The sequence below is a fragment of the Amyelois transitella genome, chromosome 19 (assembly GCF_032362555.1).
Source record: "Amyelois transitella isolate CPQ chromosome 19, ilAmyTran1.1, whole genome shotgun sequence".
Classification (NCBI taxonomy): Eukaryota; Metazoa; Arthropoda; class Insecta; order Lepidoptera; family Pyralidae; genus Amyelois; species Amyelois transitella.
The window spans coordinates 7917548-7937495 of NC_083522.1; the positions used below are offsets into that span (position 1 = coordinate 7917548).

Genomic DNA, 19948 nt, shown 5'->3' on the forward strand with positions numbered 1-19948 from the left:
CATATACTTCTTAATTTTAAAAGTATATAGCTGAAGTTTTCTATACGCTTAGACATGTTTCTCTTATTAGAATCTTCTTGGATTTTTTTAACACCGACGTGTTTTGTAAGTTATAAAATTTTATTTTAATAATATTCAACTTAAATTATTTTCATTACATATGTTTTGGTTTTAGTTGATTTTCCACATAATTTGGGTCAGAAATTTTGCCAGCGGAAAAAAGTACAGGTAACAAGTAAATCTTTTTATTTATTTCAGTCATAGCTCTATCTAACATATCAATAATTTTCTACTTAGACGATATTATAGTCAATAGAAGCATTGATTGCTTTTACGAGTAATAATAACAAACCGGATGTTACATCTTACTGTTAGGCATTGTTTTATATGAATATGATTAAACAGGCATGAATAATTTCCTTTTTATAAGGATGTTGAATACATACATAATTATAACCACGTCTTTTTTCCTTACGGGGCAGACATAGCCAATAGTATTACAAAGACTGATAGGCCACGTGTAGCTGTATGGCTAAAGATGGAATTGAAATTCGAAAAGTATTGCATAAAAGACGAATCTTTTTAGTTATTAGTCGCCTTTAACGACATCCATGGGAATGAGATGGAGCGGTTCTTACAGTGAAAAGCTGGGAACCGCACCGTAAAATATGTTGAAATGTTGTGAATTTATTATCTTAAAAATTCACATTGAATTAACAAAAAAAAAAGCTATTTGTTCGATAATTAAAATAACAGTAACGTTAAATGAATGTTTTATTTAAATATTTTAATCAGTCACATCCCATTTGTTAATCTTGCCTAAAACTTATTTACTTATCATGCTCAGTCTCTTCTTCTTTTTTTTTTAGTTTCTTTTTTTTTCTCATGAATGCAACTTTAGTTTTTCAAGGGACATAATCTTGACCTTCTTGGCCTGAGTTGATAATATTTAAACTCGATATGTATTTTTAAAAGCTAGAACGAAAGCACATCATACATATCACACATCATATTGGACGCCATAATTTATTTGCCAAAACAACGCTATGTAGGTAATTTACGTCTCATTTCAGCCAGCTAATTGAAATTGTTAAAAATATTTAAATATTAAACTAACTCTGCCTACTGTAAGGTAAGCAGGGTATGATAATACGAAACGATATTAATAATAATATATAAAAATATAAATAAAAAACGTTAACGATTTTGTTCTAGTTTTATAATAAATCTATTGTTATCAAAAGTCGTGCAGTCTCACTGTCACACAATTGCTGATTGCTTTTATGACAGTATCAGGGTATTGATTGGCTGGGTGACGAAGCTTATCGTCATGTGGTAGTCATCCATTATGTTTACTGTTTATAATACACATTAGTACCCTTCGACTTTCACTATACAGTTGAAGATTTTTACTAAAAAAAAAGTAAAAATACAGATAAAGAAATTAAATGCTTAATCGAATGTTTTACTTTGAGTTATAAACTTAGTAATTAATTAGAATAAAAAAATGGAAAATAATTGGCACATTAATTAAAAAGTTGAACGTTCAACAATTATCTTTTACAATTTTACGCAAAATAATATTTTTGTAGGTATGTACTGAAACAGAATAATCTTAACGATAAAGACGACAATGAAAATAACTTAATTTAATCTAAATTAATCTCTGACACGATAGAAAAAGACGTCAACTACTTAGCAAAGATAATTAGATCAACCCGTAAGAGTACGTATTTATTGTAGGTATTTATTTTTATTGAGCTTCATTGCAATATCCGAGATTAAGTCTAGTCTAATCAGATCATAGGAATTAGAGAGGTACTTACATCAAGTACTTAGTTGAGTTATTTTACAATTATTTCAATAACGAGTTGCATATCTTATTCACAATAGCTTTGTAAATGCTTACAATTTACAATTTATTCTAAAACAGAAATAATGATAATATAAATCACCCGAGTGCTATTTTGCCAAAAACAATACTTAAGAATATAAAAAAAAATTTGTTCAATATTTAATTTGTAAAATCAAATTTTAAAAGTCACAAAAAATTATACATTCATATACAGTACCAAAATTCTTATCAATTATGACATCATGACATTATCATTTGTTCTAAATTGACAATCAAGCAAGATTATGATGCAAGTTCTACAAACTAAGAAACATAAAAAGCATGCTACCGAAAAGCATAACCCTAAAGATACTACGAAATTGCTACGGAACCTTCAAAATGTTAAAGCATAGCACAAAATACAGCCATTTTGTGCGTTATATTTAGTTCCACAATATTCAAGTAGATGGCGCTCTTTTCCCACGTGCATAGTAGCGTAGAGAACATGACTTCTGCTTGTATACTCATTACGTTTATCACAATGAAAATAAATTTATCAATAAAGATATCAGTCTGGTTTTGTTCGTCTGAATTTGCTGTTGCTGGATGGTTATGAAATCGAAAACATATATTCTGTGAGTTATATATTTTAATAATAATTTAGGTATTTATTTATATTTTTAGTATACTTCTAACTTATTTTCAATTTGATTGCCAAAAAATTTTTTTTCTAAAAATTTAAGTAAATTAAAAAAAAAATTCTGTAATAATAAAATGTCATTTACCAAGTTTTCCTTTTGAAGTGTTCAACTTTGCGTACAACTTTTTTGATTCCTCTGGAAATTTAAATTTAAGAATTTAAAATATTGTACTTTCATATGAAATAAACAATGTAGGTACATTTTTGGAAATATTGACAAATAGATTTAATACAATATTTCTACATCACCCGCTCGATTGACTTGGTACAAGTACAAGCAATGCCCTAAGTTTGAAGCACATCTGAGGCCGCGGTTACAATGTTTTTTGATGAAGTGAATAAAATAAATTTATATTTTCAGAATAACGAAAATGAGTAAAGTACAGCCAAATCCAGCTAAAACTGCGCTAAGAGCTGAGATAGACTCCCGGCTCGCAGCACTGACGCAGGAAGAGAAGAAGAGGCAATCAGAGATCGTCTTTCAAAAGGTGAGTGAACAGAAGATAGCTGACTTAAGAGTGCAAGATCGATTGACCATCCGTGGGGTTGCCTTTATTCAGAGGAGAATAGGACTGTTTTCATGGGGAACATAGATAGATAGAATATCCTTCATTGCACATACGTACATACGGTCACGTCTTTATCCCTTGCGGGGTAGACAGAACCAAAACAGTCCTGCATATAAAATTATAATAAATAAATAAATAAATATATACGGGACAAATTACACAGATTGAGTTAGCCCAGAAGTAAGTTCGAGACTTGTGTTACGAGATACTAACTCAACGATAATATATTTTAAAATGAATACTTATATAGATAAACATCCAAGACCCAGGCCAATCAGAAAAAGTTCTTTTCTCATCATGCCCTGGCCGGGATTCGAACCCGGGACCTCCGGTGTCACAGACAAGCGTACTACCGCTGCGCCACAGAGGCCGTAATTAAAAGAGGAGTAGGATTAAGGAGTAAATAAAAGATTTAGGCCGTAGAAGCCGTCTTAATCTTTTAATCCTTTAAATTATAGGGTTTCCTTTATAAGTGCGAAATTAATAACTTGACTCTTCTTCAAAGAGTGCTCGCAAAGCTTAAAATTACATCTTTTAAAACATTTATCTTTTATCGTTTAAAACACACATGTACATATACATTTATCAAAGCCCTTTTCGAGTAGACAGAGTTAAAAGTTGCTATACGATTAACAGAAACACTTATTTAGTATTTTTTTTTTATTTTCAGCTGATAAACCACCCCTGGTACCAGAACTCCAAGCGTATCTCACTCTTCCTAAGCACTGACACGGAAATCAACACTATGCCAATTTTAGACCACATCAGAAAAAGAGGTGCCGCAGCTTTCGTTCCTCAATACGCAGGGGGTCGAATGAAAATGCTGAAGATGGATTTTGGTGATGAAGACTATATGCCGGAGACGAAGCACGGGATAAAGCAGCACGCTAAGGAGGTCGTGAGGGAAGATGCCATGGAAAGCGGTAGGTTGCACTTGACACTGTTTATATAAGGAAAATGGACAATCTGGGCATAACGAGACGAGATATAAGTAGTAACCTACGGATAAATACAGAAGTAATTTATATGACGTCAACCAATGTTGTGAAACCAAACGTTTTGACAATTATTAAGCGATATGAAGTATCCTATATATACATACATACACAAAATCACGCCTCTTTCCCGGAGGGGTAGGCAGAGACTACCTCTTTCCACTTGCCACGATCTCTGCATACTTCCTTCGCTTCATCCACATTCATAACTCTCTTCATACAAGCTCGGCGGTTTCGGGTACTTTTGACCTGACCCTTTACCAGGACGTCCTTAATTTGATCAGAGATGCGTTCGTCTAGGTCTTCCCACTCCGACCTTTCCCTCCACACTCTCCTTGTATTGCACCTGACACTGCTAATAAATTCGTATTGACATAATTAGTTCTACATTCATTCATGTTTTTTTAATGTAGACAATGTGCATTCGTCCACGATTTAGATTTAAGAGATCTATAATTTTGTAAATTGACGTCCGATGAAAATGCTGCAGTGTAGTTTGTTCCGCCGCTTCTTCTACACATGCGCTTTGGAAGCGGTAGTAGTTATAATTAGATTTAAGTTATGTGACGTCAATAAGTGATACCTTGTATCCATTTTTGTAAATAAATCTATTCTATAAGGAAAATGGACTATCGGGGCATAACGAGAGGAGACCAGACGAGACATTATATAATAACCTACTATATGTACTAGAATTACTGTAATAAATGCTCCTGTATATAATTTTGTGTACATAAATAAATAAATAAATATAAATACAGAATTATATGTCGCGTTGCGTCTTGTCTTGGTGTCTTGATATACATGCATGCATATAGTCTCATCTACATACCTGGCGAGGTAGACAGAGCCAACAGTCTTAAAAAGCCTGAAAGGCCACGTTCAGCTGTCGGCTTTATGATGGAATTAAAATTCTAATAGTGACAATTTGCTAGCCCATCGCTTACAATAGGAAACCCAAGTTAATAAGCCTTTCTCTTAGTCGTATTTTACGACATCAATTGGAAAGGTTATGACATATGGAGTAGTTATTTTATAAAGTGCCGGGAACCACACGACACCTTGGTGTAAAGTGGCCTCTTATTGGACTACAAAACTTGTGTTGATAGATCAAAATCAGTTAATTTGATGGTAATACAATAAAAAATAAGGCAGTGCCTTCCTGAGAAAAATCATCAAAATAGGTCCAGCGTTTATGCACGAAAGAGAAACAGACAGACTTTCGCATTTATATCTCAGGATGACAGGCCATTTTGACGACCAATCATAGAACAGCGCACCCTTTCTTGATTCCCTTCAAAATCTCTTTAATTCAATACTACTTAGTATTGAATTAAAGGGACACTTAAAGAGATACTAAGTAGTATTAAATTAAAGGGACACCCCCAATTCTAGGGGGGCTGGCGATATACGTTACGCCTCACATAGCCGCGACATCTTTTTACAGTATCGATTCATTTCCAGGTGGTCTTGACCTGATCATAGCCCCGGGAGTAGCGTTCACCAGATCTGGGGACAGGCTGGGGCACGGCGGGGGTTACTATGACAAGTACCTGTCCAACGCCCGCGCCAACCCTGATGTGGCACCTAAGGTATTATTATCATTAAGTCTCGACTAATGACCATCAAACCAAATTGGAAAACCAACTCATAATTAAGAATATTAGAACTAAAATAAATCTTGTATCTGGGGGCACGGCAGTGCTCTCGCCAAGTCGAGCAAAAAAAAAGCGGCACGGCCGTACCATCCTTTTCTCGAAGCAATTCATTACTATTACAAATTATACAAAATTAGAAAGTGACATATTTTTTCCATTAAAAAATATGTCACTTTCTAATTATATTAGTAATAATACTTATAGTACATTTTTTGGCTTTGGGATAGAGAAAACGTGAGGCAATCTGCACATTCAAACAACTGTATGTGTAAATGATGAAATATGGGTAAGGTTCCCCAGCAAAGATCGCGGAGGTCAGACATTATAAAAATCAGACTTACCCAAAGATCAAAGGAACTCAAAGGACCCCGGAGTCCTTTTAAGAGAGCTTGACATGAATTTGGACTTGGCCGGGACTAAAGCCAATAATAAGATGACGATGATGAAATCAATAGAGTCCTCGACTAACATAATATTTTAAGTTATTCATTGTTTTTTAGGGAAAACTCATTTATTAAAATTACAGAGTAATCTATAGGATCCTATAGGTATTACGTGTCATGTGTTATAAAAAGTTAAGTATTATGTTGACAAAATGTGACTATTACATTTCTAAACTAATAATAAATCTACCTAATTAAAATAAAGTAAAATTCCTAAATCAAAAAAAAAATTAAGTTTGGTCCCCTTGGAACCCTATTCCATCACACAGGCAGCATTCCCGCGCTGTATTGCAATAGCAATACGCTGCGCAAGAGAGCTGCCCGCGCGAGGGTCACCTGTTGCCTCTCAGCGGTTTGCTGAGCGCCTTGTTATTATATCTTAGTTTCTTAATTCTACAAAAGTTATTTGTATTTCAGGTGGTTGCAGTGGCGTTTGACTGTCAAATTGTGGACTCGGTGCCGATGGATGCGCATGATCAGAAAATTGACCTAGTTATCTCACCCTGATGATGGAAATCAAAGGAAACATTTTGAATAAACATTTAAAGATTTTGTCCGCGACCCCCAATTTATATTATTTCAAAACTCGAACTAGTATTAGTTGTATGTTAAAGTCGGTGGCGCTAACATTATACTTCCCATATCATACACATGTTTTATCCTAAGTTATTTGGATCAGGGTGTAAGCGATCAATACTTATGCAATTAATTAATATTTAAGTAAGTTACATTCCGTTTGTATTTATTTTGTTTCAATCGCTTAATTTGATTACTGATATTATTATTACTATTCAGATTTGTATTTTTTTAAACAAATACATTATATTAAAGTTGTGTTTGTTATTTCATCCCTTATTTCATTCCTATTCACATTGTTTCGAATATTTCATGTAAAATTTTTATTATAAGCTTTTCCCTTAACTGCTTTTACAATCTACACAGAAAATCGCTTAATTTGATTACTGATATTATTATTACTATTCAGATTTGTATATTTTTAAACAAATACATTATATTAAAGTTGTGTTTGTTATTTCATCCCTTATTTCATTCCTATTCACATTGTTCCGAATATTTCATGTAAAATTTTTATTATAAGCTTTTCCCTTAACTGCTTTTACAATCTACACAGAAAGAGAGCCAACTGGCACACACTACGTCAAAATGTCGATCTTCTATTATTGTGTTGAAATAAGAGATCTTAACGTAAGGAGCAAAGAGCATGGCTTGTCATTTGGTTTATCTCAACCATTTTATATCGTAAACAATAATTATTGATACCGTCGGTTGGCAGTTTATCGTCTCATTTTATATGAGACAGTCAATTTATTTAAATTATAATTGATCATAATGAGTGATGCAAAGCCGAATCCAGAAAAAGCTGCACTCAGGGCTGAGATAGATAAGCGTCTAGCAGCCCTTACGGAGGAGGAGAAGAAGAGGCAGTCAGAGGTAGTCTTCCAAAAGGTCAGTTCTTTGGAATAATGGGTCATAAGCATAATAGGCTAGATTACGAGTAGATGCGTAACTCATTGTGCGAAAGATGTGCTCAAAAATTATTATACCATTATATGGTACATTACATTATGGCATAATTTTGATGCTTATAGACCTGAAACTCAGATGGAATCAGTCATAAACACATAATTTTTCAATTTTGATTCATTATCATAGTTGTTTTCTGAACTCATTTCCTATCAAAACGATGAAATCCAGAAATTAGTCAATTAACCCAAATTTTCAGTTAATTAACCACCCGTGGTACCAAAAAGCCAGATCGTGGCAAGTGGAAAGAGGTAGTCTCTGCCTACCCCTCCGGGAAAGAGGCGTGATTTTATGTATGTATGTAACCCAAATTTTCAGTTAATCACCCACCCGTGGTACCAAAAAGCCAAACGGGTTTCAGTCTTCCTCGGCACTGGGACAGAAATCGATACTCGACCCATTCTGAACCACATCAGGGATCGTGGTGGTTCAGCTTTTGTCCCCCAATACATTGGAGGCCGGAGAATGAGGATGCTCCGTATGGAGAAGGGCGATGAAGATCTGATGCCGTTTACCAGGCACGGGATCCAGCAGCACCCGAGGGACCTGGTCAGAGAGGATGCTATGGAAAATGGTACCTTCATTCATGTTCATGTACTTTTATAACTTCAAAGGTATCTACTACTTACATACATACATATCGTCACGTCTATATCCCTTGCGGGGTAGACAGAGCCAACAGTCTTGAAAAGACTGAATGGCCACGTTCAGCTATTTGGCTTAATGATAGAATTGAGATTCAAATAGTGACAGGTTGCTAGCCCATCGCCTAAAAAAGAATCCCAAGTTTGTAAGCCTATCCCTTAGTCGCCTTTTATGACATCCATGGGAAAGAGATGGAGCGGTCCTATTCTTTTTTGTATTGGTGCCGGGAACCACACGGCACTATCTACTACTTGTTTTTCGAAATTAAGAAACTGTCGAAATAATTTTCCGTCGAAATTCAGTCCTACAGTCTTATTCATCATTCTGTCGTTATTATCAAGCTTAAATTTTTATTTAAGTAATAAAATTGAATGCTTTCTCTAAAAATAAATTCCGAGAAATCCCCACTTAGTGAACCCCTAGACTATTTAGCGAAACTACATATCAATTCTCTAGACAATGCGATAGGTAGTGCATTAATTGGTCGATGAAGTCAACATCTACTATATAACCAAACAATTCCAGGTGGTCTCGACCTGATAATATCCCCTGGGGCAGCATTCACCCGTTCTGGGGACAGACTGGGTCATGGTGGGCGGTATTATGACAACTTCATCGCCAGTACCCGTCTCAACCCCAATACTGCTCCTAAGGTAAGGGTTCTGATGCAGTCGTTCATCATGGGTGTGTTTGATACACTACAAACATGCTGAGGGTTTGACACAAATCAATTCAGAAATGCAGAATTTGAATGATTGAGAGAGGAATGAAAGGATGAGATATAAGACACTATTATACTTTTAGAGATATTCCCAATAAGCAGACTCCGAAATCTAAGGGGTGAAGGCACCCTCCATACTTCTTTTGCTTTATTGACATTCATTATTCTTTTCATACATACATATAATATTATAATAAAACTTATAGTATTGGGATTCTTCTTTTAGACGATGGGCTAGCAACCTGTCACTATTTGGGTCTTAACTCTATCATTGAGCCAAACAGCTGAACGTGGCCTATCAGTCTTTTCAAAACTGGTTGGCTCTGTCTACCCCGCAAGGGATATAGACGAGAGTATATGTATGTATGTATGACACCAATCTCTTTAATCTTTTTGTAATCAACTTAGATCAGTTAAAAGGAAACATGAAAGATCTAGTAAAGGTCAAAAAATCTATGAAAGATGATATGTATGTATGTATGAAAGATCTATTTCTTATGGTGCAATAAAGAGTATATCTATCTATTTAATTTCCAGGTGATTGGCGTCTCATTTAACTGTCAAGTTGTGGATTACGTGCCAATGGACGCACACGACCAGAAAATAGATGAAGTGTTGTTCTCTGAATAAAAATATAATTTCATTTCATTTTTTTTTTTATTTTATTTCAGAACAAAAATTTATTTAAACCTAAATATTTTCGCACTTTGTGCTTTTTTATATAACAAAATAATACAAATTCTTGCAGATTGGTAACAAAAATAAACAGCAGAAAAATATACTTAATAATCGCTATAATCTTATTGATACATTTGTCACTTTTGGATATACCTAAGCCTGCATCGGAAGATATTTTTAATTAGTACATACATATTTTTTTTTATATGTAATTATACTTAAAATAAATTTTATACTGTTTTTGTTACCAATCCTCCAAAACAAATATAATTACAATATCATTAAAATTTTATTAATTTAATTACATCACAAAGAACATGTTTAAAATAATTGTTACAAATTAATATTTATATACAATCATTAATTAATTTAGAAGTAAATAAAAAAAAGAACAATTGTACATGTTAAATACCAGTGCGACAATTAAGTTAACAATAAAAATTAATTTACTGTAATTTCACAAAACAATAAATGGTGATATTTTTCAATAAGTAGTCAATTAAACGTTGTAAAAAAATATTAAGTTATTTTATTTTTAAATATTATAAAATTTTGAGTTAGAAATATGGTATTTTATATATATGGCACCGAAATATTTAACGATATAACTGAGTCCAAAATATGATTTAAGGCATTCTAGAAACGGTGAACGGTCATAAATAAAGATCTTTACTACTTTGATGGAAAATTAACAAATACTCAAATTACTATTGACTACATTTAAAAGATACATTTAGAAGATTATTTAAAACTTGTTTAAATTCTTTTGAAACATAGTCATTTTTATACAGATGTCTAACGATAATGAAGAAAAATATTTTAACAAATACAGTTACCCTGTCACCGAATATTTTCACGATTAAAGGCACCAGTGTTTATTTTAATTTACTTAGTATATAGCTTAGAAGATCTTATCAACAAGATATAATTTACACTACATACTATAAAGTAGAAATCGGATAAAACAATAACGCTTATTATATGACTATAACGATAGTTTTTTTTATTTTTTTTTTTTGTTTTTATATCGCGACATTAAAAAACCAAAATAATTGTAATGTTTATTTGATCTAAAGGTAACATAATTTTTTGTTAAGTTATATGAAATTGATCATATTTTTAAGACGTAGTTACGACGGTCGTGATATCCGAATTCTGAAAGCCATTAAGGTACAGACAACCGCATATCGAGTTACCCTTCATGGAACTCTATGACGTGATAATAGAGCTGAATTTGCAGTGAAGTTGGGTAGGTTGATGTGCTGTTGACTTTACATTTATTAATCGAATCCCACTATCAAAGCCTCCTTTTCTTACTAACTAGTACTTATTTTTTAGATTAAAACAATAACAAATTTCGAATTTATACCTTATACTTAATCTAAGATAAATTATGATAATTGCATTGGCTTTTTTTACTTCAATTTGAATGTAATCTGATCAAAATAATAAGCATATTGAATAAATATTTCTTTAGAATTGAAAATGGCTTATCATTTTACTAAAAAGTTTCCTTATACATATAAAGCTGCGGTTATGAAGTTGGACAAAAAAAGAGGAAAGGCATCATTGAAAAAAATACTTTAAAGAAACTATAATAAACACACATTTCTATTTAATTATATAAATTATAATTACTTACATCACAAAATAAATCTTATCGTGTTTCGGCGTTTGGCAGTGATAATTAATTAAGTCTTTTTTTTTTCTTATCGCTTGTGTCAGATCAACCAACCCTGCACACCTTAGTGCTCATATTTAAGGCAAATGACATTGTTAACATCATGTGCACAAATACTAGGGCCGGCTAGACCAAAGATACTGGTTATCTATAATATCTTCTCAAATAATAACAAAGAAATAATAATGCCACCTAAATTTATGATTTTTATCCGCTGTCAATAATAGCAACAATTTTGATTCCTATAATTAAATACCTATCAAATAACAAGTCTCTTAAACGTTATTTTATGTAAATTATGTTTATGCAACCCTTAATTTTATCTTCGATAGTGGAATTAAATTCGCAATTAACCTAAAGGCTTTTAATTATTTAAAACAAAAATCATGTTCAAAACATTTGATTAAATATTGAGTCTTGGCAATTGAATTTTGTTGTATCAATTTCCCAAAGTTCCACTAAAATGGGAAAACTGGAAATTTTAGTTTTACGCGAGCAAAACTGCAGGCGAAACTATAGCGAGAAATATAAGACCCACGAAGATTGACTATTAAGACTTTTATTATCTGTTTTGTATTAAGACTTAACTTTATACATTAACATTGCAGCTAAATTAGTGGTTTTGAAGTCAGGCTCTTACCGACATTCTGGGAAATACTTGCATAAATACTTGCCTTAATGGTAATATTTATAACATAGACAACTTATTTTCGCAGAGCTCATAACTGCTCCTCAATTCAGACAGGCGTCTTCATCTTCTAAACTTGACAGATTCCGTTGATCTAACAGTTCTTCCTGAAAAAACGGAAAGTAGAAATATGTATATTTTAACTTGCTTAAAATTAAAAATAAGTTAATAAATACACAATATAAAGTTTAAAACACACACAATTTAACTGTTTGGACATGTAGAGAGGATGAATGAAAGTAGGTTGACTAAACAACCAAAGTAACAAAATTTGGTACTTTATAGTACCTAATCGATCTTTTATAAGATCGATTAACGTTTTAGAACGTGCTAATATATAATAGGAGTGTGAATGGGCCTCGTGGAGTGGAAAAGCCTATTCGAACTTAACTGGATCAAATCAGAGACTTTCTGACAAAAGGTCAGGTCAAAAATACCCGAAACCGACGAGCTTACATGAGGAGGGTTATGAATGTGGATGAAGCGAAAGAAGCATGCAGGGATCGTGGCAAGTGGGAAGATGCAGTCGCTGCCTACTTACCAGGAAAGAGGCGTGATTCATGTTTGTGTATGTAATCATTTAGTTCACAAAATCAAAGTGTTTGGTATTACCCTTTACCGAAGTACAGCGCCAAAAACCCTCTGGCCTTTGGACATGAGTAGTTCCACCGCTCCAACAGCCGCGAGGAGTAGGAGGAGGGCTACTACGGCCAGGACAGCCCGGCACCGGCGTCTGCGGCGCTCCCCGCGGGCCAGCCGCCGAGATAGGGCTTCGCCCCGCGCCCCGTCGAGCGTGAAGAGAGCGCTGGCGGCCTGAAATTTCAAGTTGGAGATTATGTTACTTAAAGATGTTAGTGGGTTTATTATTTAACATGAGCCTTGATTTTATGTGTATTTCGTTAATAACTTTATTAATAACAAGAGTTCTTGCGTATTTGCAGACGTAAATCAAAATTCTACAATAAAGCGTTTGTTTGTTTTTTTAATATTTCTTATAAAAAAAAACTATTAAGAGTAATTTTATTCAATAACCGACCAGTAACAAGTTAAGAGTCCTTAATTCCTTAGTTATTCACTATATTTGCTGACATTTATTAAAATTCTACATTGATTACACATTTACTACATATATTTTACAGCTGTAGAATTCCTTCAATTATAATTATTATTATGACTATGCTATAAACCTAATGTTAACTATGATATAACATGACAAATAATTATACATACATACATATTACCACGTCTATATATCTTACAGGGTAGACAGAGTCAACAGTCTTGAAAAGACCGAAAGGCTTTTTTTTAATAAAATGATGACTACCTAATAGACAATAACTATCAGTCTGTATATAAAATAGACATAAATAATATATTATACTGCCTGTGTGACGGAGCATGAAGTTATATTACAATAGAAACCGGTCAAGAGCATGTAAATATGACAATGAAAATGTGAATAACTGTTTTGTAAATTAACGTTCATTATAAAATATGCATCAATATTAATTTATATAATTGTGTACATCAAGGAAAATGATTACAGCTAGAACTTAGGCTAAGGAGAAACTTAGTACAAGGTCATTAATTTTTTTTTTTTAAGAAATTGCTTCCAGTAAGCCCAATAATTTTCAATATTTAAAACAAATTCAAATTCAAAATTCAAATTCAAACTTTTATTTGCATAATATGAGTACAACAAGGTCTTAAATATTATGTATACCTAACAGATCTTCATATTTACCCTTTCGGATGTTGCAAACATTTTTATGTATTAGTAGACATACAAACTTATACATAGAGGTACCTACTTAGTATCACATTATAATTTTAAATCTAATTAGAATTGTTTAAACCTAGTATTGCACAATTTATATTTATCTGTTAATAGGTGCTTATTTATTATTATCTATATACATATAATAAATCTGTAGAAAGGTCAATTCTGTACATTGAAAATATTGAAAAAATAAATAGCAGGGGGTGTTACTGGATCGATACCAAACACAAAAATGTGATTAAAAAAATTTTTGTCTGTCTGTCTGTATGTTCAGGCATCACGTGAAAACTAACGGTTCGATTTTGATGAAACTTGGTATAATTATACCTTATTATCCTGGGCGTAAAATAGGATACTTTTTATCCCGAAAAAATACGAAGAAAAAAAAATCTTAATTTTTCAGTTTATCCATAGACGTTGTTCTGTAGAACCGCGAACACACGTTGCGTTACCCGCAGTGGATTTAGCGCCGTAACCTGTAGCACCTAAAGTCGGCTTTGGCTTGAACCGTTTGCTGCACAAGCGGGCCGCTACTAATTACTATGAAAAAAATACTACATAGCTACATTAATTCCCATCAAGCTGAAAATGAGTATAATTATTTAAAACACAATCAAAAGCATTATTTCAAAATCCCCATGATTCCGGTTTAAGGAAAAAAATTTACTCACGGTCAAAGGTAAAAAATGGGTGTATCGCAATTTTCTTTAAAACGGTAAGTTTTTCAAATCGGAAAATTACCTCAGACATAAATTGTAGATCATAAAGTTATCTATAAAAAAGGTATCAATAATTTTTTTCAACAAAGCTACCGTTTCTGTGATATAACGATGCAAAAAGTTGCAAGCGTCATAATATGCATCCGTTTCCTTGCCACCTCAGAGGTAGTGTACTATTAGCGCGTTTTTTTTTTACATTTTTATTATTAAACTTGAAAAAGTCTGAAATAGGTTAGAATAAACACGTGTTTTCACTACGCAGTGGCACTCAAGACTAACTTTCGTATTTATTATTTAAAAAAAAAAATAGAATAACCTAAGTGAAGAAAATCATCTTAGGACAATAATAGAGGTTACAATTATCAAATTCAATGCAATAATCAAATTAAAACTAAAGCTACTTATAAAAAGAAAGAAAAAAGATGACTACAAACTAAAATTTAATTTATAAATTGTACAGTCCTTGCATAGCATCAACATGCGGGAATGTGCCCAGAAGGCTGGCAGCATTGCCAATTCGAATGGCAATGCTGATTCTCTGAGCCAGATAATTTCCAGCCCTCCGGTCAAGATATACCTCAATTAGCTTTTTCGACAATTGTCGGAAAAGCTGATGGGCAGATAGGCCCCCCGGTCCCAGAGTTTCTACCCCAAAAGGTTCAAAAGTATAGATATTACCGATAACTACATACATACATAAAATCACGCCTCTTTCCCGGAGGGGTAGGCAGAGACTACCTCTTTCCACTTGCCACGATCCCTGCATACTTCCTTTGCTTCATCTACATTCATAACTCTCTTCATGCAAGCTCGGCGGTTTCGGGTACTTTTGACCTGACCCTTTACCAGGACGTCCTTAATTTGATCAAGATATGTTCGCCTAGGTCTTCCCACCCCGACCTTTCCCTCCACACTCTCCATGTATATCTGCTTAGTCAACCTGTTTTCATTCATCCTCTCCACATGACCGAACCATCTCAACATACCCTTTTCTATTCCTGTAACTACATCTTCTTTCACATCACAACATTCCCTTATCACACTGTTCCTTATCCGGTCACTCAATTTCACACCCAACATACTCCTTAACGCTCTCATTTCCACTGCATTTATTCTGCTTTGCTGTGCTTCTTTTGCCATACCCAACTTTCACTCCCATACATTAATGTCGAGACCAACACGCCCCTGTGCACAGCCAGTCGAGCCTTTTTGGATAGTTTCTGACTGCTCATAAAGGCATGCAAAGCTCCATTCACCATGTTCCCCGCGTTCACTCTCCTTTCAATATCACTATCACACTTGCCATCTGATGTAAACTTTGATCCCGATAACTACATATTTGCGCCTTTTGAGGTTTTTTGCCTCATTGGAAGCAAAACGGCCTTAGATTTAGTAACCTGAAGATGAGACGGCGCAAGTGTGTCGACACAAGTAGCATCCCACACCAAAGGCCGCCCCAATCTCCAGGGTACCAAAGTCATACCATCCGGTCTCTTGGCATCATCCCGAGCCAGACCGTTTGGTTCTAGGAGGATTATATCATTTAGGGCGGCATGGCGCCCTAAACGGCCGGCACTCCTAGGGCATGAGAGGCCGTGGTGTCCATAGCCGACAACGGTATCCCCGCAAGGACAACTATTATTAAAGACTAACGGTATTTCATGGGTTGAGCATTCAGAGATAAAGCAGCTATACGACCCTAGCCACGTACACAATTAAACAGAGAGACAGATGTTGTCTCAAGGTTTCACTACAGTATAAATGAAGGGACTGGGTTTCATTATACTTATGTATATTTTATATTTTGAATTCAAGTTAAAATTACCGACAGAACAATATTTTTACTTATATTACTGCTACATCATCACTACATAGTATAAAACAAAGTCGCCCATTTTGTCTGTAGTCCCTTCGTATGCATAAAACTTTAAAACTACGCAACGGATTTTGATGCGGTTTTCACTAATAGAAAGAGTATTTTCTCCGACAGGTTTTTATATATAATTGAAATACATTGAAACTATATTAGCTGAGTTATAGCGATTTATGTCCAAGAAGTCAGAAAAAAAATCTAATTGAAGATTACATTTGTGCGTGCGCCGCTTATACCGTTGGATACAAGTAAGAACAATGTATAGCAAAAACATTGGTCTTTATTAGTTCTACAAAAAAGTCCGCGATGACATATATCCAGCTTTTTTATTTAAGTCACAAAAACTACTTTTCTGTATTAAAAAAACATTTAATTCGTTGGGTGATGTTTAACTGGTGATATAACCAATAATACATATATCCTTATCAAAATAAGTAAGTTCATCATCACGAGCATTTAATTTAGATTATTTTTGCAGTTTACAGTGTGTTATTTAGACATATAGTTTAGGAGATATCACGATATTAGTATTGCGGCACGGTACGGGCCGGCCGCGGCGGCGGGGGCAGCGTCCCTATAAAAACGGTACATAAAAAATAAATAATATTAAAAAGTAGGTACTACGACTTTGATCTATACATATAAGACAAAAAAAAATCTGTACATTACTTAAATATTTTTTCCAAAAACTGATAGGGGGGGGGGGGGGCGATCAAAGAAGAGTCACAGAAACCAAAAAACATTTTAATATTTTAAACGCGGTTAAGGGAAAGAGAAGTTATTGTGAATTGAAAATTAGTATCCAATATGTGTTGGTGCGTTGACTGTATTTGTCGAAGTAGCGGGATACACGCAAACGAAGTTGCGCGGGTCAGCTAGTTGTAAATATTTATAATGTTCTAATGTTTTCAAGTTTACAATGTAAAAATATTATAGTTATAATAAGTAATTTATTTGACGTCAACCAAGTTGTTAAACCATACGACAACTATTAAGCGATATAATAATATCCTACAATAATGAATAAAAATTTTGAATTTTGAATTTTATAATCCTACTACTTAATTAATTTTACTCTAGGTTTTTTATTTATTTATTAAATGGTGACGACCCCATTCGCACGGGTAGCATTTATCTAGATTTAAACCTTCCCTAGAAACCCTCTTTCTAACATATCAAACAGGAACAGAATCCGTCCTCAACTTTCCGAGATTTTTTCATACACACAGACAGAGAAAATAGAGGGAATTTATAAAATTTAGTGATCAAAATAATATTTACGTCTATATCTATATATGTTTGACTTAATGATAGAGTCAAGATCCAAATAGTGAAAGGTTCCTGGCCCACCGCCTAAAAGAAGTATCTCAAGTTTATTAGTCGCCTTTTACGACATCCAAGGGAAAGAGATGGATTGGCTAAATCAGGTTTTAACACGAATCGACTCTAGTTAGACGTCCGTTTAACTAATTAAATTATGGTGACTCACCTTATTGTCAGAATGTCCACGTTTCCTCACATTCTTCCTCTTGGATTAAGTCCCGGTTGCATCCTCATCACTCTGGAGAGGAGCCCCGGGGTATACCTTTGACCATGATCTTGGAGAGTGAGTCAGGTTCGAACACGAAGCGACTCCCATCTGACTTCTACAACATTTGCAGGGTAACCGTGGGTATGTGCCGTGTGGTTCCCGGCGCCAATAAAAAAAGAATAGGACCACTCCATCTCTTTCCCATGGATGTCGTAAAAGGCCACTAAGGGATAGGCTTACAAACTTGGGATTCTTTTTTAGGCGATGGGCTAGCAACCTGTCACTATTTGAATCTCAATTCTATCATTAAGCCATATAGCTGAACGTGGCCATTCAGTCTTTACAAGACTGTTGGCTCTGTCTACCCCGCAAGGGATATAGACGTGACCTGACCATATGTATGTATGTATGCAGGGTAACCTAACCCGTATTGGATCATAATGATAACTAGCTGACCCGCGCAACTTCGTTTGCGTGTATCCCGCTACTTCGACAAATACAGTCAACGCACCAACACATATTGGATACTAATTTTCAATTCACAATAACTTCTCTTTCCCTTAACCGCGTTTAAAATATTAAAATGTTTTTTGGTTTCTGTGACTCTTCTTTGATCGCCCCCCCCCCCCCCCTATCAGTTTTTGGAAAAAATATTTAAGTAATGTACAGATTTTTTTTTGTCTTATATGTATAGATCAAAGTCGTAGTACCTACTTTTTAATATTATTTATTTTTTATGTACCGTTTTTATAGGGACGCTGCCCCCGCCGCCGCGGCCGGCCCGTACCGTGCCGCAATACTAATATCGTGATATCTCCTAAACTATATGTCTAAATAACACACTGTAAACTGCAAAAATAATCTAAATTAAATGCTCGTGATGATGAACTTACTTATTTTGATAAGGATATATGTATTATTGGTTATATCACCAGTTAAACATCACCCAACGAATTAAATGTTTTTTTAATACAGAAAAGTAGTTTTTGTGACTTAAATAAAAAAGCTGGATATATGTCATCGCGGACTTTTTTGTAGAACTAATAAAGACCAATGTTTTTGCTATACATTGTTCTTACTTGTATCCAACGGTATAAGCGGCGCACGCACAAATGTAATCTTCAATTAGATTTTTTTTCTGACTTCTTGGACATAAATCGCTATAACTCAGCTAATATAGTTTCAATGTATTTCAATTATATATAAAAACCTGTCGGAGAAAATACTCTTTCTATTAGTGAAAACCGCATCAAAATCCGTTGCGTAGTTTTAAAGTTTTATGCATACGAAGGGACTACAGACAAAATGGGCGACTTTGTTTTATACTATGTAGTGATGTTTCCTCACATTGTTTTTCTCAAAAAAATTAAGTTAGCAATCAAACTAATGTAAGAATATAACTCAGAAAAGAGCCGCTGCCACGATAGGATTAGAACCTTTCGACAACCGACGCCCAAGCTTCAAGCGTAAGACGACCTGATGGAGAACAATAACATATTTTGCGACAAAAACAATAGCACATCAATCATACTATCACGAGAGGATGAACTTTGTGCTTCGTTATACAATATTACCGAGGTATGTTCCACTTGGGACCTTTAAATCGATCCAAATGTAATTTGTATTTAATTAAAAACGTCTGGATTATTATCTACTGATAAATGTAATCTGAAATAGGTGGTTTACATGTAGTCCGTTACGAATGTATGTAAGTCTAACGATGATTTTCAGCGCCACCTAATTATTTCTGTGCAGTCATATTTTATACATTTCCTATAATATCTTGATATCAATTGAATTGATATTGACCAATTAAATTGAAAATTGTACTAATGTATCCTTTTGTACAAACTCCATCAAAATTATCATCGGATCGTGAGTAATGGCG

At 34.1% G+C, this 19948-nt stretch overlaps 2 protein-coding genes across 3 annotated transcripts in view; one reads left to right on the forward strand and one right to left on the reverse strand.

Moving 5' to 3' along the window:
* The first annotated feature begins 39 nt into the window (after positions 1–39).
* On the forward strand, positions 40–9755 carry LOC106132648 (uncharacterized). Its single transcript, XM_060949760.1, has 10 exons — positions 40–105; positions 176–228; positions 2896–3022; positions 3774–4026; positions 5563–5690; positions 6617–6696; positions 7549–7666; positions 8063–8318; positions 8915–9042; positions 9648–9755. Exons 1-10 carry the CDS (start codon positions 55–57, stop codon positions 9738–9740), a joined length of 1287 nt encoding a protein of 428 aa, XP_060805743.1. The 5' UTR covers positions 40–54; the 3' UTR covers positions 9741–9755.
* A 1642-nt stretch (positions 9756–11397) lies between these two features.
* The window catches only part of LOC106132630 (uncharacterized), a 51720-nt gene continuing 43169 nt past the window's right edge, over positions 11398–19948 (reverse strand). For both annotated transcript variants that reach the window (XM_013332086.2, XM_060949707.1), the window contains exons 6-7: positions 12770–12970; positions 11398–12264 (exon numbers count right to left, since the gene is read on the reverse strand). In XM_013332086.2, the coding sequence (XP_013187540.2) occupies positions 12773–12970 (198 nt within the window). In that variant the 3' untranslated portion in view covers positions 11398–12264; positions 12770–12772. The remainder of the gene's footprint in view (positions 12265–12769; positions 12971–19948) is intronic.

Coding starts and splice junctions, on each gene's coding strand:
- LOC106132648 (XM_060949760.1), top strand. CDS start 55: ATGTTTCTCTTATTAGAATCTTCTTGGATTTTTTTAACACCGACGTGT. Junction 5,691..6,616: donor ACCCTGATGTGGCACCTAAG/GTATTATTATCA, acceptor TTTGTATTTCAG/GTGGTTGCAGTGGCGTTTGA. Junction 9,043..9,647: donor ACCCCAATACTGCTCCTAAG/GTAAGGGTTCTG, acceptor TTTAATTTCCAG/GTGATTGGCGTCTCATTTAA.